Source organism: Macaca mulatta, chromosome 20 (genome assembly GCF_049350105.2).
Source record: "Macaca mulatta isolate MMU2019108-1 chromosome 20, T2T-MMU8v2.0, whole genome shotgun sequence".
In the NCBI taxonomy this organism is placed as follows: Eukaryota; Metazoa; Chordata; class Mammalia; order Primates; family Cercopithecidae; genus Macaca; species Macaca mulatta.
In genome coordinates, this window is record NC_133425.1 from 77,034,227 (window position 1) to 77,061,044 (window position 26,818).

Genomic DNA, 26,818 nt, shown 5'->3' on the forward strand with positions numbered 1-26,818 from the left:
ACAGAAAGGCCGAAAACCTGGGCCCCACAGTCTTGGGCCATGGTCCCAGACACAGGCGGAGGGCATGCCAGGCACCCATCCTTAGGGTTACACCCACCTCTCTGCGCCAGGTACCCATCCTTAGGGTTACACCCACCTCTCTGCGCCAGGTACCCATCCTTAGGGTTACACCCACCTCTCTGCCAGACAGGTGACAAACAGTCAGAGGGGGAACATCTTGCTTTTTCTTGGAATCACTTCCCGGCTGTCCTGGGAGACAGGTTGCTGCAGATTTCCTGGGCTCCTGACGTCAGAGCTGGGTTATTATTAGCCAAGGTTCCTCTGCGCAGTGGCTGGCCCACGGTGGGGTGCGGCTGTGGGGCTTTCCCTGAACATGGGAGGCAGCATGGTGCTCCAGGTTAGCTTAGAGGAGCCGTGGAGCAGGGCATCCACTGTCAGGCACCCGGCACCAGCCTTGCAGTGGGCTTCACATAGGACATGCCCAGGGCACATCAGGGAGCAGACATTTCTCATTCCCAGAGCACATCTTCTCGGCTCAGGCCGAACCAGCACACAAACCTGTTTTGTTCTTTGCTGTGTGTGGTTTTTTTTAGTGTAATAATTGTATGTCGTTGGAAAGACATGTTCTCAGCGCTCCCCTGTCATACCCCTGCTGCCCTGCTCAGCTGGTCCTCATCCCTCCACGCTCCCATTACCTGCCTCCTGCCGAGGTCACCCGCTGTCCTTTGGAGAGGTGTGGGCTGTGTACAGCAGTGGGACCCGCCTGTGGGGTGGAACAGCAGGCCCCTGGGAGGAAATGGGACTGTGGTGCTCTTGATTTCCCTTGCCCGCCCCCGGCTGTGTGTGTCAGGGGATAGGAGCTTTGAAAGGGAGACAAGATTCTGTTGTCCTCCTGGAGTCTGCCTCCCTATCAGGATTCCTTTTCTAGCGACCCACACACCTGCTGGTCTGAGTGCCCAGGGTACTTGTCAGGGCCTGGAACAACCTCTACCCCTATCCTTAATGTCGGCATGTGCAATGTGTGCCCTCGGGCTCAAGGAGTGAATGCCCACGAGCGTGTGTGTGTGTGTACAGGTGTGGATACACACAGGCCCCGGGCTCCTCGGGGCACACGAGGGCCTTCTCTGCCCCTGGGCCTCATGGGTATCATGCCCCAGCAGAGTGGAGTTAAATAACCCAGTATCCTGAGAGAACAGCTAGCTGCTCCTCTGCCTGTCACCGAAGGTCACCTCCTCCATCTCCTGTCCAGTTTAACCCAAACCTGCCCCATGCTTGCCTCTCAAGCTTAGGAATTCTCCCAGATCTCATGATTCTAAACTCTGGTTCTAGAACACTGGATATTTGTTGTAGAACAAGATACACTTGCCTCACTGTGTTTCCTACCTGAGGCTTCACTTGTCTCACTGTGTTTCTTACCTCAGCGTTCCTGGTAGCACAGTTTGGAAAAGGGTGAGGTAGAAAAAGTTATCCTTTTTGGCATTCTTTGCTATAATCCCTTGTGGGTGTTTCAAAGAGGGCCGTCTGCCTTTTGGAGGGGGGGTCCCAGCCACGTGGGATGCTGCTTTGGCTGTTTTCCCTCTGGGAGTTGGAGCCCAGAGAGGAGAGCTTGAGGGGACCAAAGCCTCCCGCGCTGCGTCTGCTCTGCCAACCTCCTGCCAAATTCCGAGATCTGAGGAAAGTTTATTCATCTTGCTTTCTCAGGGGAGCCCTGATTTCTCTTACCCCAGGTCCAGCATCCTCATCCAGGGGCCGGGTGGGTGATAAATGTGTGCAGGACACGAGGGAGGGGCCGGGCCTTGTCTGCACAGCCTGTGAAGGGCTTCCTTTCCAATCTGAAAAACAAAACGCCACGCTGGTGATGAATTGGGCCTGCAGACTGCCACCCGAGTGCTAAAGCCACCAACTGAAGAGTCACAGAATTTTCAACACCCTGGTGTTCAGATGCCAAAGCCCTGGTATTATCATACCCAATTTCCAAGGTCTTTCAGACCACACATGCAGAATCTTAGCTTTACAAAAGTCTCATTATATGTTAAATAAGGACCATGTCAGGACGCCTATGTGTACCATCTGAAACAGTCTCAAGCTTTAAGGTCAAAATCAAACAAAAAGCAAACAAAAGCTCTCATCTCATCTACCTTTTTAACTCCAAAAAAAGAAAAAACTTTTAAGGCTATGGCACTCCTAGGTATTTCCTCAAATGAGTTCAACACACCTGTCCACACAAACATCTACATGTAGATGTTACAGCAGCTGTATTCATGACTGCGAGAACCTGGAAGCACCCAAGATGCCTTCCAGTAGGTGAATGGGTAAATAAACTGTGGAATGCCCAGACAATGGAGTGTTACTCAGCTAAAAAGAAACAAGCTAGTAGACCACGAAGAGAAAGGGGGAATTTTAAATGCATGTGAGTAAGTGAGAGGAGCCCATCTGAAGAGGCTGCACACTGCATGATTCCAACTACAGGACATTCTGGGAAAAGCAAAATTATACAGACAGTAAAAAGATTGGCGGTTGCCAGGGGTTGGGGAGAGGGAAGGATGAATTGGCTGAGGACAGAGGATTTTTATTGAGTGAAACGACTTCCTATGATATTACAATGGTGGCTCCAGGACATCAGACATTTGTCTAAACACCCAGAACGCACAGCACCAAGAGTGAACCCTAAAGTCACCTGTGGACTCTGGGTAACAATGATGTGTCAGTGTGGGGTTATCCATTGTAACAAATACCCCACAGGGTGTACGTGCTACATTTGTTACACTGCACGGTCCTTTGGGGAGGCGTGGGCTGTGTCCACCAATGAGACCAGCTTGTGAGGTGGAAACGCAGGCACCTGGGAGGAAAGGGGACCGTGGTGCACTTTACCCCCTGCCCAGGGAGTCCTCTGTGTGTGCATCAGGGGACAGGAAAGGGAAACAGGATTGTGTTGTCCTCTTGGGCCCTGTCTCTCCACCAGGATTCTTTTTCCAGTGCCCCACATGCCCGCTGGCCTGAGTGCCCAGGGTACGTTTCTGGGCCTGGAACACCCCCACCCCATCCTTAATAGGAACATGTGCAGTGATAGTTGGGGAGGCCGTGCATGCCGGAGGAGGGGGTGTCTGGGAAAGCTCTCTACCTTCCTCTCCATTCCGCTCTGAACCTAGAGCTGGCCCCCCCCTCCAAAATAATCTCATTTTTAGAAAACGGTGCAACGGTGTTCATCAAGGGAACCCAGGCACCCACAGCTGGGCTCACTGTCTCTAGCCCTGCTAGCAGCCCTGGGCTGTGGTCGGAACATTCTTAGGCCCACGGTAACTGTACCCTACTCTCTCCCCAGCACTGCAGAGAGCGGCCCCGGTCCATGGTAGTCATCGAGGTGTTCACCCCTGTGGTGCAGCGAATCCTCAAGCATAACATGGTGAGTTCCCCCTGCCCCAACACCCAGACCCCAGCGCCCAGTGCATGAGGCCCCGTGCACCTACCTGGCCTTTTGTGTTGGCACAGATTTGGGGGATAGGATTGGCCCAGCCTGACAGCCAGGAACTGGGGTTGAGATTCTGGTTAAGGAGTTTTGGGGGTTTTGTACAGCTTGTCCTCCATTATGGCAACAGGAAGAATCTTTTTGCAGTACATAAGAATTACAAAAAGACCGTGGCTGGAGGAGAAGAGGAAAGCCTCCCAGGGAGAATAGGCCCAAATAATGTCTGTAGATGCCTCGCCCTCAAGGACCCAGAGCATAACTTCTCACTCCTTTAGTGTGGGCTGTGCACAGCGAGGTCCTTCCAGAGAGCACTATATGGAAGGGGGCAAGAGTCGCCTTGCAGTGGAGAAAACAGACACACCCAGACTCAGTCAGATGATCAAGGTCAACATCAACAACAATAAGCCAATTTGACATAATTTCTCCTTGATATGATGTATAAAAACTACATTTGACCTCTATGGTCTTCCTCCCAGTAACCCATCACCCCATTGCAATCATGAGAAAAACATCAGACAAATCCCAAGAACGGGACAATCTACAAAGTACCTGGCCAATCCTCCCCACGGTCAAGGTCATCAAAAACAAGGAGATTCTAGGAAACTGTCACAGCTCAGAGGAGTCTACGGGGCATGACGACTAAATGTCATTTGGGGCCCTCCATGGAGTCCCAGAATCGAAGAGGGACATGAAGGCAAAACTGAGGAAATCTGAATAAAGCATGGCCTTTAATTTTTTTTTTTTTTTAAATACAAAGGCAGGGTTTACTTGCACACTTACAGTGGGTGGGGTGCTTGTAATCTGTGTGGCCCCTTGGTGTTCCCTCATCATTCCAGGGACAGCAGCAAATGCCATTATTTGCCCTGTACGACACAAGGAAACTGAGGCTTAGCTAGGTCCACTAAGTGGCCACAGGGGCCACAGGTAGGAATAAGAATAACATCTTTTTGCAGATGTTTATTGAACACTTTCTTAGAGTCAAGAATGTGACGCTCTTTGAGTGTATTGTGTCATTAACCCTCGTGCCCTTCCCATGACATCTGTGCACAGGAGGAATCTGGGACCCAGAAAGGCAGGACAGGAAAGGCAGGGTCTGATGAGCAGCTGTGGGTGCTCCTGGGAGGAGCTAAGGAGCAGACAGCCTGAGGCCAGGGTTCCTAGTCACATGTTGTACTGAGCCAGCCACCACCTTAGACTTTAGAGCCTCCTGGAGCGTGTGAAAACAACTGAAAAAGGGTAATCACAAATCATTTCGCTTGTGATGTAGCTTGCCTGTCTCCACATCATAGCCCTGAAGAATACTGTATCACCTACAGCCCCTTCCCCAGTCAGGAGTGGAAGTGCATGATACATGTGCTCCTCTACCCCTTCCATACTCATGGCAGACATCATTAATCAATTACAGCACTCTTCCTGTAGAGCCAGAGATAGCATCAGACTGTTTCCCCTCCTGCTTTCCAGGCCACCACTACCAACTGAATCGTGTTAGTACCATAATGAACACTATGTACCATTCTCTACCCTCAGCGATTGCAAACCATAATTGAATTGTTGCTGATTTCTGAGCCCCTCCTAGATTTGGGGTAAATTCATTTCTTGTTTTCAGAACACAGGGGAGAGGGACACCCTGTGCAGTTCTTTCTCCAGGACAAGGAGACTTCCCACTGGGGGATAGGAAGGGGTTTCTGCCTTAATTTGGGTGCTCATAGTTTCAAGGGGGAGATCTTTCTGGCTTTGGCCACCTGGGAGGAAAGGGGCCCTACTCGTTAACTTTAAAATCACTGCGGGTGTAGTGTATGGGGAGGGCCGTGCCATGTTGGAGTTCAGAGCAAAGGTTCTTCAGGTTTTCTTGCAAAGGACCTTAACTTGTCAATGGCAGAGCCATACCCCCAGGACATACTTGGCAGGGGAATGCCTCTTGAGGCACATAAACATTTTTGCATATTCCATGTTAGTCAATAAACCATTTCATAAGGGTTCTTTGGGGACATCTGACTTCAAAGGGAAAAAATTCAGAATTCAGACAGCCTCTCAGGGCTTCACCATACAACGCCTCTCTTGTATTTGGTTAGTTTTATGGGCCTGGAGTGTTGACCATGTAATAATTTTCTCTATAAAAATCAGAACAACTCTCGGCAGACCCAGAATTTATAGTATCTGTGGCGGTCTGGCAGAGAGTAGGGACCCTCAGCCATGAGTCCTCACCTCATTTGTAACTAGTACCCCCTAAGTGATCCCAGGTGTCTGGGGATGCTTTAACACACCCAGATCCCACCTTGTTCTTGGCGCCTACTAATTACACACCATGAGCGGTGGCGTCAGAGGAGAACTGCAGGGAGAACCGAGGAGGATCCGCCCCTCGTGCAGAAGAACAGACTGTATTAAACAGTGATTATGGCCATGCCAGGCACGGGAAGACCTGATCTCGTGGAATCCTGACAACACAGGCGGTGGGCGAGATAGAGCTTTGACATTCACTCATTGAATGCTCCCTGATGCTTAATGAGTGGCCATGGGTCAGCAGCACCGTTCTGGAGCTGGCGCTCTCAGCTGGTGTGGGGGTCAAGTCTCTGGCTAAGGAGCATAAGCCATGAGCCTGTTGGGGTAGCATGAACAGTGACTTCTCTTCACCCCAAATACAGTGTTTTTCCTTAAGGAGGCTCTCAGATATTTAGGAAACGGGGGAACATAGCCACAGTGCTGTTGTGGGATTTGGGGGCTCCCCCGTTCCGAGTGTATCTCTTGCAAATATGTTATGTGCCCCATTTCATGGATGAGCAAACTGAAGCTTTGAGAGTCTCAAAGAACGTTCCTTGCTAGACCGAGATAAAAAGTAGAAACAAAAGGAAGCAGTTCTTTAGTATGTTCCTCTGGAGATTCAATCCAAATAAAGCGCCAAACTGCGTTGTGAAGAACGGCCATGTGTCTCTGTGCCCCCATGCCCCTCGGGGTGTTCTTGTGGCAAAGGAGGCAAGAAGACATGGCTGTGGTCCCCAGTGGACCACCAGGTAATCTGACCTCCAGTTTTCCAAGGGGATTATATTTTTCAGAGGCTGCTGGATCCCTCTGTAAATGTTTATTTCCATGGAAATGACCTTGATTATTCAAAACTCCAGTAGCTAAGATGACAGTTACCTAAGTCTCTGTTGAAGCAGTTCATAGAATCATAAAACCCTAATGGTGGAAGGGGCTAGAGATCGCTTCTGTGGACCCTCATTCCATAGTGGGGACCGTGAGGCCCAGAGACGGGCGTGGCAGCCCAAAGCCAGATGAAATACTTGTGAGGCAGATGAACTGGCTCCGGGTCTCTGCTTCCCTCTTTATGTAGCGGGACAGGTGAGTGAAAGCTCTCTCCACTGTCTCTTAAGGACCCCGTTCAGCCCCTTTGACTCCACGTGAAGAAGCCTCCAGTGGCTCTAGAAACTCTCCTGGGAGCTCGCGGGAGGGCATGGTAGGAACGGGTTCCACTCAGAGCTTTCATGCCAGCTTCGGGGTCAGTTAGACCTGAAGGGGTCTCTACTTCTTTTCTACAGCTTAGAGTCCTGATTCAGGCTGCTCTCTTTAAAAAACAGGTTCCACTGAGATGGGTACAGAGGGACAGGTCTGGAGACTCTAGGCTCCCCTCCGTGTCTTGCTGGTCAGCCACATCACTTTTATGGAGGGTCTGGGCAGGGCCGTGCCGCTCCTGACTGGCCGGACACAGCCCGAGGGGCTGGCAGTCCCAGCACCTCCCCAGCCCTAGCCACAGCTCTGGAAATGAATGTGGCAGCCAGATTCACAGGCCCCTGTCCAGCCCATGCCTCTCTCCTCTGCTCCTGGCAAGCCCCAAGCCCGCCACTGGGCTGGGTGCCGCCTTCCTGCCTCCTGGCAGAGCTCGCTGTGGCGTGGCCCCTGTCTTCCTGACACCTGGAAGAGGCCGAGCACAGCAGCCACCAGTTATGGCCCTCGGCCGGCACAGGCAGGGTCCCTGTGTCCTTGACCTGGCCCCTCGACAGAGCGCCACAGTGGACCCTTTAGTTCCGGGGAGCTGGTGGATGGAGACGCGCAGGCACTGCTTTCCCTAGTGTGGCACAGATGGGGCCTCCCACCAGGGCCGTCGCCCTGTCCCCTCATGATAGTGACACATGCCAGTGCCTCTCCTGCCACTAATGCCTGGTGCATGCACACGCGCCTAGGCTCCTCATTGCACATGCATGCCTCTGTCTACACCAGCCTCTCACAAACACACATCCATTCACACCCACCTCTCTCACTCACTGCCTTCCACACCCACCTCACACTTCCACACCCACCTCACACTCTCCTTCCACACCCACCTCTCACCTTCCACACCCACCTCACACTTCCACACCCACCTCACACTTCCACACCCACCTCTCACACTCTCCTCCTTCTACACCCACCTCTCTCACCTCCTTCCACACTCACCTCTCACCTTCCACACCCACCTCTCACACTCGCCTCCTTCCACACCCACCTCACACTCTCCTCCTTCCACACCCACCTCACACACACCTTCCACACCCACCTCACACACACCTTCCACACCCACCTCACACTTCCACACCCACCTCACACTTCCACACCCACCTCACACTTCCACACCCACCTCTCACACTCTCCTCCTTCTACACCCACCTCTCTCACCTCCTTCCACACTCACCTCTCACCTTCCACACCCACCTCTCACACTCACCTCCTTCCACATCCACCTCACACCTCCACACCCAGCTCTCACACTCTCCTCCTTGTACACCCACCTCTCTCACCTCCTTCCACAGCCACCTCTCACCTTCCACACCCATCTCTCACACTCACCTCCTTCCACATCCACCTCACACCTCCACACACACCTCTCTCACCTCCTTCCACATCCACCTCACACTTCCATACCCACCTATCACACCTCCATACCCACCTATCACACCTCCACACCCACATATCACACTCACCTCCTTCCACATCCACCTCACACTCACCTCCACACCCCTGTCACACTGACCTCGTTCCACACCCACCTCTCTCACCTCCTTCCACACCCACCTCACACTCACCTTCCACACCCACCTCTCTCCTCCTTCCACACCCACCTCACGCTCTCCTCCTTCCACACCCACCTCACACTCACCTCCTTCCACACCCACCTCACACTCACCTCCTTTCACACCCACGTCTCACACACCTCCTTCCACACTCCACATCCCCGTCAGAAGCACCCTCTCTTGTCTCCCCAGCCTTTCTGGCTCTCTTTTGTCTTTCTCATCTCATTTGTCCCGCACGTGCGTTTTGAGGGTGGCTTTCTCTACAGCCAAAAGCACCTGCTCATCAGATGGTCCTTCAGAGCGGAAGTGCAGGTGTCACGGTGCCGTTCTTTGAAGTAGACGCCACCTGTCCTTTCGAGAGGGTTGGCGTTTCCCCATTGCCTTCCTCATCGACAGCTCCAGGCAGAGCCGGGTCCTGCCCTTCCTTCCGGTGTCATGGCTGCCCTGGGCTCCTGCCCTGCCTGGCACCATCCCCTGACTCCTGTCCTCTGCTCTCTCTGCAGGACTTTGGGAAGTGCCCGCGACTGAGGCTGTTTACTCAGGAGTACATCCTTGCCTTGAACGAGCTCAACGCGGGGATGGAAGTGGTGAAGAAGTTCATTCAGAGGTGGGTCTTCAGCGCGACGCCCCTCTTTAGCCTTGGAGCCACTTTCTTCTCTGATCCTGTTTCCTCAGATATCCCTGGGGGCTGTTGTGTAATTAAATGAAGACTCCCTCTATGAGGAAGCCCCTAGCCCACTGCACGGTGCCCGATAGGAGCTCAGAAAACGGCGGTGGACCTCAGCAACACTACTGTTTCCTCAGGTCCCACGACCCCTCGGGCTGTGGGCACCATGTGTTTAGGACTCACGCCCACCCCTGGTGGTCCCAGAGCATCGACGGGCGCTTGAACAATCACCCCTAAAACATAACCCACAGGAAGCCAAATATTCTTGCTCCTCACTCACTTTTGGTACTTGGGGTTGGTGTTTTGGTTTTGGTTTTTTTTTTTTGGAGGAGGCTTGTTTTTGCTTTTTTTTAATTTTAAATTTTCTCTCCGTGCTCCAGTTTCCTCATCTGTAACACAAGAACCATAGTACCCATCGCCCAGTTAGTGCGATGCTCCAGTGATTAGTAGACACAACACACAGAGAACGCTGCAGAAGTCTCGTGTCAGGCCAAGCTGCCATCATTCTTGTTCTTCTCATCTTTTTTGTTTGTTTTGAGATGTAGTCTCGCTCTGTCACCCAGGCTGGAGTGCAGTGGCTCGATCTCGGCTCACTGCAACCTTCGGCTCCCGGGTTCAAGCAATTCTCCTGCCTCAGCCTCCCAAGTAGCTGGGATTGCAGGCACATGTTAGCATGCCTGGCTAATTTTTGTATTTTTAGTAGAGACAGGGTTTCACCGTGTTGGCCAGGCTGGTCTCGAACTCCTGACCTCAGGAGATCCACCTACTTCGGCCTCCCAAAGTGCTGGGATTACAGGCGTGAGCCACTGCCCCCAGACTCTTCTCATCTTTTAAGAAAATCACAATAACCCATTTAAAAAAGTTCTGAAACTACATATTTCCTAAATATGCTCACCTGGAACTCACGAAGCCGTTTGAGGGTGGCTTTGTGACATGCCCTCAGGCCAGAGCCCTGGTGACACCACCCAGCTGTGGTTTGCAACATCTTGTCAGGTTAGGCCATTCTTAGTGACAGCAGCCTTGATGGCAACTTCCCAGAAATGGTACAGCTATTATCCTTAGGACCACAAAAATAGCCATGACAAGTAATAATTAGTGGCACTTATTGAGGACTTATTGACTATGCTGCTGACTGTATGCTAAGCCGAAATGACCCTCATCATTTTTCTTCCAAAGCAGGACATGTTTGAAAGTAGAATGAGGTGTTAGGAATAATTATTCCTGAACCACCAGGTGTAAGCATGACTGTCCCAGGACATATGGCCACCATTTGCTAGGTCTGTCCATGAATTAGAAAAGCTGGTGCTAACTGTACCCCCCGAGGAGGTGGCCGCTGTCCTCATTTTATAGCTGCAGAAACAGGGTGGAGAGTTTAGGAGGTTTCCAAGGCCACTCGGGTTTGAACCCAGGAACCCTGGATCTGGAGTGTACAGCCGGGAGCTTTGCCTTCTGCTGCCTGCACGTGGCACAGATGGGACCCAAATCCTGGTGCCACCAATTGCACAGCAAAGGCTCTCAGAGCCCCCCAAGCGGTGCTGGCAGAGTGGGCAGTCCTGTACCTGGCCTTCCCTTGTCCCCTTTCCCCTGTCTGTGGGCCTCACTCCTGCAGGCTTCTCACCCCGGCCCTCTGCTTTTTTCCAGCATGCACGGCCCCACAGGGCATTGCCCCCACCCCCGGGTCCTGCCCAACCTGGTGGCCGTGTGCCTGGCTGCCATCTACTCCTGCTATGAAGAGTTCATCAACAGGTCAGTTGCTGAACCACTGCCACCCAGAGGGCTTGGGAGGGGCAAACTGTCATCCCCATCATGGGCAGAGTCACCAAGAACTGACCAGGCCGGAGAGGTGGAGTAGCTGTTTACTGGGCAGACTTCATGGTGTATTTGCCAGTTCCCCTGGGCCCAGAACCCAGGGATGCTGCTGAAGAAGCAAGCACTGAGTCAGCACCGCAACTGCAAGGCTGTTAGAGCTGCTTGGCTTTAGGGACAGATGTTTTATGCTGAAGATCTCTCGCCACCAGAGAGGTATGACACACTGGTGTGTGTGTGAATGTGTGCACATGGGTATACAAATGCATGTGTGAACTGTACACATACATGTGACTGTGTGTACGTGTGTGCACATGGAGGTGTGAATATGTGCCCGTTGTTGGGGAGAAGGGTTGACAGTAAGGTTTAGCCTGTCTGGTCTTGCCTTTGAGAACACAGGCTTTTGCCCATGATTTGCATGGTTTTATTTTTTCGATACAGGGTCTCACTCTGTCACTTAGGCTGTGCTGGAATACAGCGGTGCAGTCATAGCTCACTGCAGCCTCAAACTCCTGGACTCAAGCAGTCCTCCCACCTCAGCCTCCCAAGTAGCTAGGATCACAGGCACATGCCACCACTCATGGCTAATATTTAAAATTTTTTTTGTAAAGACAGGATCTTGCTATGTTACCCAGACTGGCCTCAAACTCCTGGGCTTAAGCAGTCTTCCCACTTTGACCTCCCAGAATGCTGAGGTTACAGGCGTGAGCCACTGCACCTGTTTTTCTTGAGCGCCTGCCGTGTGCTTGACACAATTTCAGTGCTAGAGAGCGAGCAAGATCACAAATTCCCTGCTCTTTTGGGGCTTCCATTCTACCAGGAAGAGATCATGCACAAGTAAATGTGCAAGATCATGTCAGAGGGTAAGAAAAACCATGCGAGCAATAAAACCAAGTGGTGGGGTAGCAAGTGACCGGAAGAGGTGAGGCAGGGTCTCCGCGTGGCTTTGGAGCCTCCAAAAGGAAACTCCAAGACCAGCGTTTGGGTGGAAGTGGCTTCCTAGGAAGATGGTCCCAGGAAACACTGGGGGACAGGGAAGGAAGGACAGCAGTAAAGTATGAATTAATAAGCAGATGTGGCTGGGTGCGGTGGCTCACACCTATAATCCCAGCACTTTGGGAGGCCAAGGCAGGCAGATCACTTGAGGTCAGGAGTTCGAGTCCAGCCTGGCCAACATGGTGAAACCCCGTCTCTACTAAAAAAATACAAAAATTAGCCGGGCGTGGTGGCACATGACTGTACTCAGCTACTCAGGAGGCTGAGGCAGGAGAATAGCTTGAACCTGGGAGGCAGAGGTTGCAGTGAGCCAAGATCATACCACTGCACTCCAGCCTGGGCAACAGAGTGAGACTTCTTCTCAAAAATAAATAAATAAGCAAGCAAGCAATCAGGTGACCACTTCGGGCAGCTGGCATGCACTCCCACTGTGCCCCAGGAGGCCATGCGGAGCACACTGAGAATTGCTGTGCTGAGATTGCTCAGCCGAGGCTGGCTGTGCTGGGGGAGTCACTCACCAGCTCCCATCCCTCGCTGGCTGAGAACTGCTCCCGGGATGCAGACTGATGCAGGTGCCATTACTTTATGGGGAACTTTCTGCAGTGACCTCTGGTGTCATTGGAGGGGATGTGACATGCAGAACGCAGTGGTCTCTGCTGCAGCCACCTAGTTGTTCAGGTGGTACACTGCACAACTCTAAGGAGACCAACATGAGTCCAGACCCTGCCAGAGCTAGGGATACAGCAGGAGGGTATTTCAGTCTTTTCTCAAAACAAAGGCGGTAGAGCATTCGGAGTCGCTGAAAACCTGGCAGGGGCCACTTCTCAAACAAATGCCATACTGCTGAGATCTTGGGAAGGGAAAGGCATTTGATAAATTGGGGGCTGCTTCCTTGCAGCAGGCCATGAGAGAGGATCACTGTTTTAATGCCTTCAGCCTCAGGTCCCGACGTTCAAAGGGGACCATGTCCCACCTTGAATCACTTCCCTGATGAGAAAGAAGTGCAGGGACTCCAGGGGCCAGAATGTGGAGATGGGAGGCTGCTCATTCCCAAGGGCTTGTTCTGGAGCTGACAACACGGTGAGGCAAAAAGAGGAGAAAACGGAAGCCAGAGGGTAGTGCCAGGCCTGCACTTTTTACATTTTTAGTAGAGACGGGGTTTCACCATGTTAGCCAGGATGGTCTCAATCTCCTGACCTCGTGATCTGCCCACCTTGGCCTCCCAAAGTGCTGGGATTACAGGCATGAGCCACCGCGCCTGGCCTACAGTATTTAAGTTATGCCCAGAGTGTGCAGGAGCCAGCTCACCCATTTCTTTTGGGAACACGTCGCTTCCAAGTTCTGTAATGATATCATGTCAGTAGCTTGAAGTAGCTGTGGTGGGAGTATTTACACAAAAGAAATTGGTAAGCACTGCAGATCAGGGCTTCTTCCTTTCTTTGAGACAGAGCTTTGCTCTTGTCGCCCAGGCTGGAGTGCAGTTGCACAATCTTGGCTCGCTGCAGCCTCCACCTCCTGGGTTCAAGCGATTCTCCTGCCTCAGCTTCCTGAGTAGCTGGGATTACAGGTGTGGGCCACCACAGCTGGCTAACCTTTGTATTTTTGGTAGAGATGGGGTTTTACTTTGTTGGCTAGGCTGGTCTCGAACTCCTGACCTCAAGTGATCTGCCCGCCTCGGCTTCCCAAAGTGCTGGAATTACAGGCGTGAGCCACTGCCCCCGGCCAGATCAGGGCTTTTTTCTTTGGAGAGTTGGTTGTTAGACATTTACCAGCGTACCTTGGGTTATATCTCAGGGTTTTTTTAAAAAAACAAAGAAACAAAAGGGTGCCCAGGACCCTCCCAGTGCCATTCTGATTTAATTAGGATGGCCCTGGCATGTGTTTTTGGAAGGAGCCTCAGGGAGGTGATATTTACGTTGATACCTCCTGGCTGTTCTCCAGGTAAGAAGCAGGAAGAAGGTGACCCAGGGAGAGAACCACACGGGCAAAGGCCTGGCAGTGATGGGTGAAGGTGCCATTGGTCACAATGATTTTGTTTTTGTTTTTTGGATTTTTTTGGAAACAGTTTCACTCTGTCACCCAAGCTGGAGTGCAGTGGCGCAATCTCTGCTCACTGCAACCTCTGCATCCTGTGTTGAAGCAATTTTCATGCCTCAGCCACCCAAATAGCTGGGATTACAGGTGTGCACCACCACGCCTGGCTAATTTTTATTTTATTTTATTTTATTTATTTATTTATTTGTATTTTTAGTAGAGATGGGATTTTGCCATGTTGGCCAGACTAGTGTCAAACTCCTGGCCTCAAGTAAAATTCCCCCCTCAGCCTCCAAAAGTGCTGGGATTACAGGGGTGAGCCACCGTGCCCATCTACAATGTTTTTGTATCTATGGGTCCTTGAACCACTACTTCAGAATCACCTGGACTGCTTTAAAATAGATTCCTGGCTGCAGTATTTCTGGGGTATGGCCCAGGAGTCTGCATTCTAAACAAACTGCACAAGTCATTCTGCTGCACGCTGAATGTGGAGGTCCCTGCGGGGGAGGAGCCAAAGGAAATCCAGTGTGACTGGAGCAGAGAGAAGGAAAGGGAAGCAAAAGATGGAGTTGGAGAGAGAAGCAGCGCTGGGCCATGAGTAGACAGCTTCTCACACCTCCTAGTGCCTGGGACTCTCTAGGGCTTGGCATTAAAATGAAGATTCGGATTCAGCAGGTCTGGGGCAGGACCTGAGACTCTGCTTGTGTCACAAGCTCTCAGGCGAAGCTGTGGGCTGGGGATCACACTGTAAGTAGCGGGGCTGTCCTGGGTTTCAGTGGCAGAACTTTTATCCTGGGAGCGTTGGAGAGTCCATAGTGGGTTGTAAGTGGAGAAGGGATGTGATGGGATTTCAGTTCCATTCCCCTCTGGCTGCTGCTGTGAGGAGGATGGAGTAGGGGGCAGATGTGACCCTGGGGAACTGTTAGGTGCCTGTGGCAAGGAGATGCCAGGTTGGAGGCTGGCGAGGGTGAGACAGTGCCTGCTGCCTCCCGCCCACCCTGGCTCAGCCATGCTGAGCCCCGTCGGAGCCCACGTTAGCTTGGGTTCCAGCTGATGCCATAAGTTTCCTGGATGTCACCCAGAGAAGCACGATACTGCCAACACATTTCTTGGGCTCAGGTCCATGACGCCCCCTCAGTCAGTCCCTTCAAGATAAAGCCCGTCATGTCCTCCAGGCCATCCACAGTGCTCTTTGTGGGCAAATGTACACAATGTACTCACACTGAAAAGAACAGACAGCTTGACCCAGGTTAGCGTGGCTCTCTCGAAAATCACCAATCTGAGCCAAACAGCCTTGAAAATCCACTTTTAAAACCCGGCAAAGGCAAACAAAGAGAAATGGAGTGTTGAGCACTTGGGGAGCAAATCAGATCTGAACCAAAGAATTTAGGTCTCTCCCCATCACAGACCACACACAAGTTTTTATCAACGATAGAATTCTCGGACTTCAGCCGGCGGATTATTTGTCCCAGCAAAGCTGAAAGTATATTTATTAAACACCCTTGGTGGGCTCAGCTCGGGCCTGGTTTCTGGCATGTGCTGGATCCACTCAGACCCTTCCTGTGCATGGGGCTCAAGTTCTGCACACAGCCCTTGGAAGGGCTACTCACAGGCTCCCTCCCACCCCTTCTCCCAGCCACAACAATTCCCCAAGCGGAATGCCCGCAGTGTGGCTCTGTCCTCAAGCCTGGGAGCCCCTTTAGAGGCACAGGATCCATGCCTGTGACACATCTGGGGAAGGACTAGATAAGCAGCTGTTCTCAATCATGCCATTGTGCTCGAAGTCTTGGATTAGTGGATCTCAACCTTGACCACACACATGAGGAACCTTAAAAATTGCTCATGTCCAGGTCCCACCCTGGAGATTCCTGTCTAACTGGGCTTTGGGATGTTTAGAAGTATACCCAGGGGATCCTGGTGTCCAGCCAGGGGTGGAAAGCTTTGGTTTAGGAGGAGTTCGAGGGTAGGAAGGGCAAGAGTAGCAGGAAGAAATCAAGGAAGACTTCCTAGAGGAGGGGACCTGCACAGATCTTAGGGGACCTTGGAAGCCAACCTAGTTAGAAGGATCCTGGGCTTTGGGGTCTGGGAGATCTGGTTTCAAATCCCATCTCCATCAACTCATGGGCTGTTTAATTCGGGGTAGATCATTTAACTTCTGAGACTGTCTTTCCTCGCCTGTGGCACAGAGACAGGAATCACTGTTCAGTGATGTCTGTGAGCATCTGTATGACTGCACTTAGCACTGTGCCGGCCATGGGCACCAGCAGAGGAACCCACTGATGGTACTACTGTCCCTTACAACAATGCACCTCCCAGGCAACTGGGCACCTTGGGAAGCACTCAGTCAGAGGAGGGACTTTAACCAGGTCAAGGCTCCGACAGGTCCTGCCGTTAAGAGGCCTAATGTCATCTTGTTTGCCCCAGCATTTCCCTAACAAATGTGAGATTAATAATGCCATAGAGCCCCTTTCTGAGTTAACACCTGTTAACACCTTGTGCAGGCTTCTGTTCCTCCGGGCAGTCAGAGATGCTGTGCCTGGAAGGTTACCCAGGAGGAGTGGGGGTTCTGCAGACAGGAGGGCTAGACTCCAGGGCCCAGACTGGAATTCTGGGGTTTGGGATCCCGTTGAAGTGGGTTCCCAGGAGGAGGGCAGATACTGAGCTTGCTCACTTTGGGGGCAGGAGAGCAGAGTCCTGGAGGACATTGTGGCATGAGGTCAGGGATTGGAGGGTAGTTAAACCACAGGAAGCAACTAAAAGCAAAATAGTAGATCCCGTTGGCTTATCAAGAAAGTGGCCAGTGGTGTTTTGGTGGAGAATGCCAGGAGCCTTATGGCTGTCATGTAGAGATCAGCATCCACTCAGTCGGTCAGCAAATGTTTATTGAGCGCCTGTTATGTGCTGAAGTGACAGCATGGACTGTAGAGACAGGCAGCCTGGGTTGGGCTGCCATCCCCACCTCTTCCTGTCTAGACCTTGGGCAAGCCGCGCACCCAGGCTGAGCCTCAGTTTCCTCATTTCTAGCACGGGGATGATGATAGTATTACATTGTGGCCTCATCCTGGGATTCGGGAAGGCCTTTAGCCTGGTGGGTCGTGGTGCATCATGAACGGTGCCTGTACTCATGTGCCCTCTCCCGCCTCTTCCCCCAGCCGCGACAATTCCCCAAGCCTGAAGGAAATCCGGAATGGCTGCCAGCAGCCGTGCGACCGGAAGCCCACTTTACCTCTGCGCCTTCTGCACCCCAGCCCGGACCTGGTGTCTCAGGAAGCCACGCTGTCTGAGGCCCGGCTCAAGTCGGTGGTCGTGGCCTCCAGTGAGATCCACGTGGAGGTGGAACGCACCAGCACTGCCAAGCCGGCGCTGACGGCCAGCGCGGGCAACGACAGCGAGCCCAACCTCATCGACTGCCTCATGGTCAGCCCCGCCTGCAGCACCATGAGCATCGAGCTGGGCCCCCAGGCCGACCGCACGCTCGGCTGCTACGTGGAAATCCTCAAGCTGCTGTGAGTGCTCCCTGCGTGCGCGCCCCCAGGGCGGGCGGGAGGAGAATGGGCTTTGCTGCTGTGTGCGGCTGTGTTTGTTGGTTCAAACTACGCAGGTAGAGTGGTGTGTGTGTGAGTGCACACAAGCTGGTGTGTGCAAGAGTGTGCATAAGCACAAGTGTGGCTGTGAGTATAGGCATACAGGGTGCATATGTACAGGTGGGTGAGGGACACGTGGGTGTGTGCACAGGTGGCTGTGGTTGTGTATCTGTGAACATATGGTGTGTGTATACACACACGTGGGGTGCATGCGTGGCTTTGTACCTGTATGCTTGAGTGCCTGGGCACATGTGTAAGGTACATGCCCAAGCATACATGTGTACATATGTCTGCACGAGTTTGTGTGTGTGTGAGGATCTGGATACATCTGCCAGGGTGTGCAGGAGCACAAGGGTTCCCAAGTGTGTCTGTGAGTATGTGGACATCTCTGGTGTGTTGGGTGTGTGGGATCCTCTGAGCTTGTGAGTGTCTTTGTGTGCGTGAACGGCCATGGGTGGATGTGGGTGCGACGGCACATGTGGTCTGCTGAGTGTGGGTGTTTATAGGAGATGGGTGTGGGCATGCATGTGGATTTCTCTGTAGGGGTGTGTGTGTGTGTGTGTTAAATGCACAAGAGTGGGTATGTCTACTCACTTGTGCTAGTTTTGTGCATGAGTGGCTGTGGCTGCATGCATGTGGGTATAACCACTTGTGCTCTAGGGTTGGAGAGCATGTGTGTTTCTCTGTATATGTTTGGAGGTATGTGCATGAGCCCATGTGTGTTTGTATTGTGTGAGCCATGTATGCCGTGTGTCTTTGGGGTGTTAGCATCTGTGCATATGTGTGTGTCTGAGTGAGTGAGGGGTCATGGGCAGGAGTGTGTGAGTCTGTCTTGGGTATGTGGCTCTGCGTATTTGTGCCGTGTGCCTGGGTGTCTGTGTGCGCGCATTGGTGTTGCGTGTGCCTGTGTGTGGGTGTAGGAGACCCGTGGACCCGGGGCTGCCCTGGGTGGTGTGGCTTCTGAGCTGGCTCCTTCTGTGCCTGTCCCTCCCGCTCCCTGAACCTCAGTTGTGTGACTAAGGTAGAGGGGAGTACAGTTCTTAATCCGTGACCCCTAAGGGTCTTTCCAGCCTTGCCATCCACACGTTCCTCCTGACACATCTCAAACCCGTGAGCACCTGGTTCCAGGAGCCCCAGTTTGAGGGACCTCATTGACTGTTTCCTTCTGCCCCCTACAGAGCCATGTGGTTCCACAGACAAGCTCAGGTCTGCAGACACTCAGCAGACACCTCCCGCTCGCTCGCTCCACAAACTCCTTCCTTCGGAACAGGCTCTGCGCCACTCTCAGGAGCTTTGAATCCAGAGATGGGCGCCTTCAGATGCAGCTGCTTGTGGTTGCTGGACTTTTCGGAGGGGTTGGGGGTCCAGCTGTGTTGTCACATTTATCCAGTGCATGATGCCTGTCTAGAACCAGGGCTCCCGGGGCCCTCAGCCTGCAGGGAGACCACTTGGCAGCCCGGTGCCTGGGCTGTTGTCTGTGTGGGTGGGCGGGGTTTCCCTGAGGCCCTGTGTCGTCACGCGGCTGGGCAGCGTTTGTTCATTCTGTCGTGTGTGTGTTGCTCCTGGAGTCTGCTCAGGGTTTGGAGGGACAGAGGGCAGCTTCTGAGGGCCTGGTGAGCTGGAGAAATGGCTGGGAGGCACCTTGGGGTGCCCCCTGTGCTCTACCGGCAAGGCCTGTGGTGTCTGCGAAGGTGAACACATGGGCACACACAGTCATATGGCCTTTGCTGGTTTGAAGGAGATCGTGGAGGCAGCGTCCCCACATAGCCTCCTCTGCCCTGACTTTGGCCCCGGAGAGGAAAGGGTGGGGTGTGCCCAGGGGTTCAGGACCAGCCCTGCCTCATGGTCCCAGCAGCAGAGGTCGGGTGAGGGCATAACTGCATTCAGTGACCTCCACCCCCAGCCAAGTGGAATTCCAGATCCCACTAAGAGAGTGTCTCCAAGAACACATCACAGACCTGAGTGTCTTCAAGACACTCAGTGCCAGCTCTCCCAGCGGCAGCCAGGTTAGGGCATCTCCCCGGATTTTTGGAGGGGTCTCCTTGCTCTGATGGAGATAGAAGCCTCCAGGCCAGAGACTGGCCCTGCTGTCCACTCCAGCTCCCCAATTCCAGCTGGTTTTTACAAACACCATGAACCTCTGGGCCTTCTGCTGTTTTGGGCCTGACTCCTATTTCTCATTAAGCACTAAAGGTTTGAGTTTCGTAACGCAGTTGGCACACGTTATTTCCTTCTTCATAAACATGCTCATGAATGAGGACTCTGTTCTCCCCCATCTGCGTGCAGACCCCCTGCCTGCCCCACATCACCCAGCTGCCAGGGCACAGGTGGGGGTCGGGGCCATCGCCAAGGGCCCAGGACAGTCAGGGCAAGCCAGGAGGGGTTCTCGATGGGGCTAGGCAGAGGAGCAGCTCACGCCCAGCCCCAAAACCTCCACAAAATGGGATTATGCTTCCAGCAGCCTCTTCCACCTTGGGGGAGCGCAACACAATTTGGGCCTGATAACTGTGTTTTCCCAACAACTTCCCTCCCCACACCCAGCAGGCTGCTTCAGTTGCTGGCTCATTGGAGGCCTCAAACTGGTTGGACCCAAACACCCCCAGCTGCTCAAAGGGCTCCAAAGTGAGATACATCAGGAAAGGCCCAGACTCAGAGTCAGACCGTGCTAGGTTCCAGTCCCACCTGTGCCACATACTAGTTGTGACCTTGGAAGGTTGGTCATCTTTTCTAGCCTCTGGTCCCAGGCTGGGAGGTGGCACAAGTATGGCTGCATCTGGCATTGGGAAAGAGATGGGAGGGGCCAGCCCTGAGTGCCTGGCACAGAGCAGACACCTCTGCGAGGTGAACACCTGGCCCACGGGAGTAGCCACCATTTATGATGCAGCTGTGTTCCCGCCACTTGACCATACTATTGAGAGCGAGATGCGTCATTGATTCCCTAACAGTGCTTTGAGGGATAAAAGCCACATGGCATTCATCGCACACCTGGATTGCAGGAAACTTGCATCTCAGCGTTGAGGAAATGCAGCCGCAGGCCTGAGCTGCTGTGGAACTGTGGCCAGTGTTCTTGGCTCCTCTGGGCTTCAGGTTTTGTGTCTGTAAAATGCGTGTCTTCTCAGAGGACTGATCAGTTGCCGCGTGTTCCCATAGGAAGGTCCCTGCATCATTAGAATTTGACACTTTTGAAAAGTAACCTAAGTTGCAAAAATTACCTGGAGATCCTTGAAAAGGAAAACTATTGCAAATGCAGGTCGAGGCTGATGTGGAAAAAAAATCACCGCGTGAGGTGCAGGCGGGGTGGGGTGATGAAAAGAATGCAGATTCGGGAGGCGAAGAAGAGCTTTGGGATTTGTAGTCATTTAGAGTCCAGCTCTTTTCCTGCTGGGCACCTGTGTGTGATTCACACCTTCATTTATCCACCTATTTATTCATTCTTTCATCCAGCTTTTGTTGCATACCTACGCCAGGCCAGACTTTACGCCAAATACCATACTGGTCCCTGTACTCAGTCCCTCTGAACCTAAGTATTGCCAAGTGCTAAGAGCAGTGACATCAAGGGCTCAGCGGGGCTGCTGTAGAGCTCAGATGGGCAGAGTGTGGAACTGCAGCACACTGGGGCCACAGGGGTAGGACGCGCTTCTGATCGGCCCTGATCGGCTCCCATCTACTGCTGGGGACTCTTCGCAAACGTTAGATTTTAAAAGAGCCCTTGATGGGCTGCAGCTCAGCTGGAAGAGGCCCCTCCCTTGGGGAACTTCAGGGAAATGCAGATGAATTTGGGGTTGTCCTAATGACCGGGGGACAGGGCCAGGGGACTTATCTGCAGTAGTTCCGCTCACTGCAATTTCTTCCTCCAAGGTTCAAGCCATTCTCCTGCCTCAGCCTCCCCAGTAGCTAGAATCACAGGTGCCTGCCACCAAGCCCAGCTAATTTTTGTATTTTTAGTAGAGACGGGGTTTTGCCATGTTGGCCAGGCTGGTCTCAAACTCCTGACCTCAAGTAATCTGCCCACTTCAGCCTCCCAAAGATTACAGGTGTGAGCCACTGTGCCCAGCCTGTTTTGTAATTTTTAAAAAGTCTGTGATTCTTCTAGGTAGTTCTTTCTTATATGTACTTACTTTTTCTTTTTCTTTTTTTTTGCGATGGAGTCTCGCTCTGTCGCCCAGGCTGCAGTGCAGTGGTGCGATCTCAGCTCACTGCAACCTCTGCCTCGCAGGTTCAAGCCATTCTCCTGCCTCAACCTCCCCAGTAGCTGGGATTACAGGCGTCTACCACCTAGCCCGGCTAATTTTTGTGTTTTTTAGTAGAGACAGGATTTTGCCACATTGGCCAGGCTGGTCTTGAACTCTTGACCTCAAGTGATCTGCCCACCTCGGCCTCCCAAAGTGCTAGGATTACAGGCATGAGCCACCATGCCCATCTTGTTTGGAAACTTAAAACTGCTCATTCCTGGAGCACATGGTAACTCTGTAGAAACTCAAAGGTCCCTGGAGCATTTAAGGCTAGCAGATCTGCTGTGGGGCCTGGGAAGGTCCCGGATGGGATGACCGCACAGGTGGAGAGGGAGGGAGTTTTCCTGAGGTATCCCAGCCTCAGGGGTAACAGCCGCTGGTTTTCAGTCTGGGATCAAATCCCCGGACCAGTTGGTTTGTCTTTAAAGGGAGCAGATATTTCTAGATGTCGCATAGTGGGAGCAAAGTGGTCTGAATGTGCTCCCGCATGAGCCTTGTCATGCCCCAGGCCTTCCCAAGCATCAGGCCACCCTGAGGCCACCACATTCTGCCCACACCTTGTGGGAGATTGTGTGAGTCAGGAAGAGCAGCGAGGCCGGCAGGAAGCGTCCTGTCCACAGGGCAGCACAGGGCTCTAGGTGAGGTAGCATCTTCTGAACTGGGTTAAAATCCCAACGGAGCTGCGTGAGGGGGGAGACCCGAGCTTTGCACTCACAAAGCCTTGTTTGGGCCCAACGTGTCCCCCATTAGCTCTGTGACCTTTGACAAGTATCTGAACCTCTCTGGGCCTCCGTTTCCCATCTGTGAAATGGGGGTTCTAAGGCCCCATTCATGGGAGGGTTAAATGTGCAGGTGCCTTATGCCTGAGGCATGTTGGGGTAGCAGGATGCGTCAGGCACCTGCCTGCCTGCCCACCCCCTCCCTCCCTGAACTGGGCAGGGCGCAGCCCTCTTTCCTCCTTCCTGGGTGGGCAGTCAGGTCCCTCACACCCTGCCTGCTGCCTGCCCTCCCATCCCAGGCCTGGCTTGGCCAAGTGGGAGACTGCCCCAGTGGCCAGAGGCATCCCATCCTAGGATAACAGGCCCACCCAGAGCCAGGGCAGTCCCAAGGCAGGGACTCTGCTAGCCACTGGGGCCTGTGCCGAGGCCTGTCACAGAGAGGCCCATGCACAGGAGGGCTCCTCATTCCTTCCTCATGGGCCTGCCAGTGTGGGGACACCCAGCCTCACCTCCACGACAACCTGTGTCCAGCGCCTCCCATTCATCCACCAACCTGGTCAGACTGGGGTCACAGGCTTCCAAGCTGGTCTGGGCCAAGGCAAGGAAGTCCACTTGCCCTCTCCCTCCTTCCCCTGCACCCCTCTTGGACTTGTGGGAGCTGCCAGGAAGTGGAGCCCCAGGCTGGGAGACCCAGAGGAGGAGGCTTCTGTCCAGACCCCGCCTCAGACAGGCCAAAGCCTCCCACTGGGCTGAGCACCTGGGAGTGCAGACCACGCTCACAGTTCACAGAACAGGCTCAGGAGTGACAAGTGACCATGGGCCTGTTGCTGGGGCTCATAGCTCCCCATGGGGACCCTGACTCCTCTGATTGTGGGTGACTTCAAATCTCCTTAGAGTTCTGTATTTCGTGACATTTCTGCCTAGAATATGCTTTATTTTAAAAGTAAACAAATGGCCGGGCACGGTGGCTCACGCCTGTAATTCCAGCACTTTGGGAGGCCGAGGCGGGAGGATCATGAGGTCAGGAAATTGAGACCATCATGACTAACACAGTGAAACCCCACCTGTACTAAAAATACAAAAAATTAGCTGGGTGTGGTGACGGGCGCCTGTAGTCCCAGCTACTCAGGAGGCTGAGGCAGGAGAATGGCGTGAAACCAGGAGGCGGAGCTTGCATTGAGCCGAGATCACGCCACTGCACTCCAGCCTGGGCGACAGAGCGAGACTCTGTCTCAAAAAAAAAAAAAAAAAAAAAAATAGTTAAAAAAAAAACCTAAGTGCTCCCCTCCCTTTCGTTTTTTAAGATACTCTGTCACCGAGGCTGGAGTACAGTGCCACAGTTACAGGTCACTGCAGCCTCGAACACCTGGGCTCAAGGAATTCTCCCACCTCAGACTCCCAAGTAGCTGGGACTACAGGTGCACACCACCTGCCTGGCTTACTTTTTTTTTTTTTTAACTTTTTCTTTCTTTTTAGAGATGGGATCTCTTTATGTTGCCCAAGCTAGTCTTGAATTCCTGGCCTCAAGCGATCCTCCCACCTCAGCCTCCTGAAGTGCTGGGATTATAGGCACAAGCCACCATGTGCCCACCAGTGCCCTTGTGATATGGGGAAATCGTCGTCCTCCTCAGGTGTGAGCCGGGCCACCCTCCTTGTGAGACGTTGTTATTGAGATGGTAGAACACAGACGCTACGGCCAGGCTCCCAGGTTCAGACCCCAGCTCTCACCAGCTGTGTGGCCTGGGGCCAGGGCAGTCCCTCACTGTGTTTCCGTTTTCCTGCCTATAAAATGGGGGTGCCAAAAGCACCCGCCCAGCCGAGTTGCTGGGATTGCTGCACGGGCTGACGCATGGGGAGCCCTTGGAGAGCACATGGCATGTGGCAGGCGCTGCACACGAGGTTTGCTGTCAACTGAATTTCCATTTTCTGGAAACCATGAGTCAGGGACAGGTGGGAGGAAAGGAGGAAAGTGATTCTTCTGGAGGGAACACAAGCTAGCTGCAACGACAGGTGACCCCTTGGAAGGGAGCGTGTGAATACGGGGACGTAAAGGGGTCTCCGCATCCTGACATGCGCCTGACAGGCCTCAGGCAGCTCTGAGACCCCCAGGCCGCATGGCACCTGGGCCTTCCGCCCTTGAGCATGGCAGTCCAGTGGACCTGCTCTCAGTCCTCGTCCTGCCTCCCAGGCGCAGAGTTCAGCTTCCTCACCAGCACCCTCTGCCCTCATGTACCACTCTGGGGATTAAGGGAGCAAGTTGGGTAAGCAGTGAGTGAGCGGCTGCTGGCATCACAGTCAGGACTTATCTCAGGCAACAGGCTTTCCTGGTCATTCTTTTCTCTGCGCCTGGCATCAGAGCTTTTCCTCAGAAGCTTCCAGGGTGTGATCGGGGTTTGAAGGCTGCCACGCACGCTATCGTGGGTTTATTTGGAGGAAGGTGGGGCAGGAAACGCCCTCGCTCAGGGGTTATCTAAACCGCTCATTGTCGATGGGAGTGAACATTTGTCCTTGCTGGCTTACTTTTTTTTTTTAACTTTTTCTTTCTTTTTAGAGATGTTTCTATGTAGGGCACAGTTATACACACAGCACACAAACTGATACACAGTGCATCTGTGGTGAGTTGTATGTGGGTAGGGGTCCCAGGACCACCCCTCTGCCCAGCCCAGGTCTGAGCACCCGCTGGCCTCTCCCGTGGGTGGTGCCCAGATATCAGTGGGGCATCTCTCTGCAGCACCTCCCCAACATGGGCCACTGGACAAGGGTTCAGATCCCACCTCCTGCCCCAGTCCAAGCCAGGATCTTAATCGGCATCCCACTCGATCTTGGCACCTAGTGGCACATGCTAGTCCCCCAGATGGAGACTCAATATCCCTTCTGTTCGGAAGCCAATCACAGGCCCCAGGCTCCGTCATTGGCCCAGTCCCAGTGTGCACTGGGTCTTGGGTTCAGCAGTTCCCTCCCAAGCACCAGCCATCCACCTGGCCCAGGGCCCCACATGGGGGATTCAGAGATGAGACCTGGCCGCCTCCCTGGGGTGGTCCGAGGCAAGATGGTCAGAGGCTTGGGAGCACCCAGGGACAGCTCTGTGATTCGGGTGGGGACTGCTCCAGCGGCCACCCCTCACTTTATGTGTCAGGGTTTTAAGCTCTGGGCCCTCAGAGGTGCCCAGGCCTGGCTTAGGCGAGAACTGACTACCTCTGGGTTTGTTTTCCAGCAGAGTCGCTACAGCTAGAGAGATCCGGAACCCAGGTGGGGGAACTGGTTATAAACACAGTGCAGGTGCTGGAGCAGAGAGGACGGATCGTGGTCTTAGAAGCACCTGAGGTCAGGTCTCAGCCACTTGCTGGTGACTTGTGGGAAATCACAAACAGCTCTGAGCTTCATTTTTGTCGTCTGTAAAATAGGGGTTGTCATGACTGCAGTCTCTGGGGGCCGTGTGTGAGTGCTCTGCTGTGTGATACAAGCCCATCTGTACTCAGACTGAGACGCCGGAGAGTTCTCTGGACGCTCCTAGCTTTTGGGGCAAGAGTTGGCCAAAAAACTCCCTGTTTATGAAGCTGTGCTGGTAGCTGGTTGGGAAGCAGCCTGTTGGGCCTCAGGAAACTCCCGAAGCTATTACTTCCCTGCTGTGGCCTGGCTGTGTCACAGTCCTGTGGTCACAGTCAGTGAATTTCCATATTGCTCCTTGTCCGTCATTTGGACTCACCACACAGGGTCCTCTGGGCAGATCCCATGAGCGAACACAGGAAGTGCCCTTGGTTCAAGCCCCGGTGTATAGGCAGCATGGTGCGAATTGCATCTACCTTATCAGCAGTGCTAATTCTGTTCTGTTGTGGGACAGTGGTCTTCCCAGGGTTGGACGAGAGTGACACCCTGGTGCCTGGCTTCACCACACACCGTGGTGTGGTAGAGCCTCAAATACCAGGTTCTGAGTCCAGCCTTACCCCTTCCTAGCTGTGTAGATGACTCGGAGTGGATAACTGACCTCTCCCGCTGGCTGTTCACACAGGAAAAAGGCTGTCTCATGAAAGGATTAAGTGAAGTCAGGTGAACAGCGCGGTGCTTCCCGCATCTGCTCTAACTGAGGTTTAGCCCTCCTTCCTTACCCAAGCAGGCGCTGGCTTTTGCTAAGATCCCAGCTGTGGTCTTTCAGGGCTGGTGAGAGCCAAGGCTCTGCCATCACAGAAGCTTGTATTTGACTTCTCTTTTGCCACGGCCATGTGACCTTGAACCTCTGAGCCTCAAGTTCCTCATCTGTTAAGTGGGGTTAGT

The 26,818-nt window shown here is 53.2% G+C and overlaps 2 protein-coding genes across 11 annotated transcripts in view; both read left to right on the forward strand.

Annotated features, from left to right (window-relative positions):
* The window catches only part of CMIP (c-Maf inducing protein), a 266,083-nt gene that overhangs the window by 215,733 nt on the left and 23,532 nt on the right, over nucleotides 1–26,818 (forward strand). For all 10 annotated transcript variants that reach the window (XM_015126693.3, XM_077986955.1, XM_077986958.1 and 7 more), the window contains 4 exons: nucleotides 3,323–3,403; nucleotides 9,012–9,115; nucleotides 10,817–10,921; nucleotides 17,164–17,517. In XM_015126693.3, coding sequence (XP_014982179.1) covers nucleotides 3,323–3,403; nucleotides 9,012–9,115; nucleotides 10,817–10,921; nucleotides 17,164–17,517 — 644 coding nt within the window. The remainder of the gene's footprint in view (nucleotides 1–3,322; nucleotides 3,404–9,011; nucleotides 9,116–10,816; nucleotides 10,922–17,163; nucleotides 17,518–26,818) is intronic.
* On the forward strand, nucleotides 3,905–8,983 carry LOC144338254 (uncharacterized). The gene has a single exon (XM_077986962.1). It carries the CDS (start codon nucleotides 7,660–7,662, stop codon nucleotides 8,845–8,847), a length of 1,188 nt encoding a protein of 395 aa, XP_077843088.1. The 5' UTR covers nucleotides 3,905–7,659; the 3' UTR covers nucleotides 8,848–8,983.

Bases quoted from the DNA above. Each gene is read 5' to 3' on its own strand.
- LOC144338254 (XM_077986962.1), top strand. From the start codon at position 7,660: ATGCCTCTGTCTACACCAGCCTCTCACAAACACACATCCATTCACACC.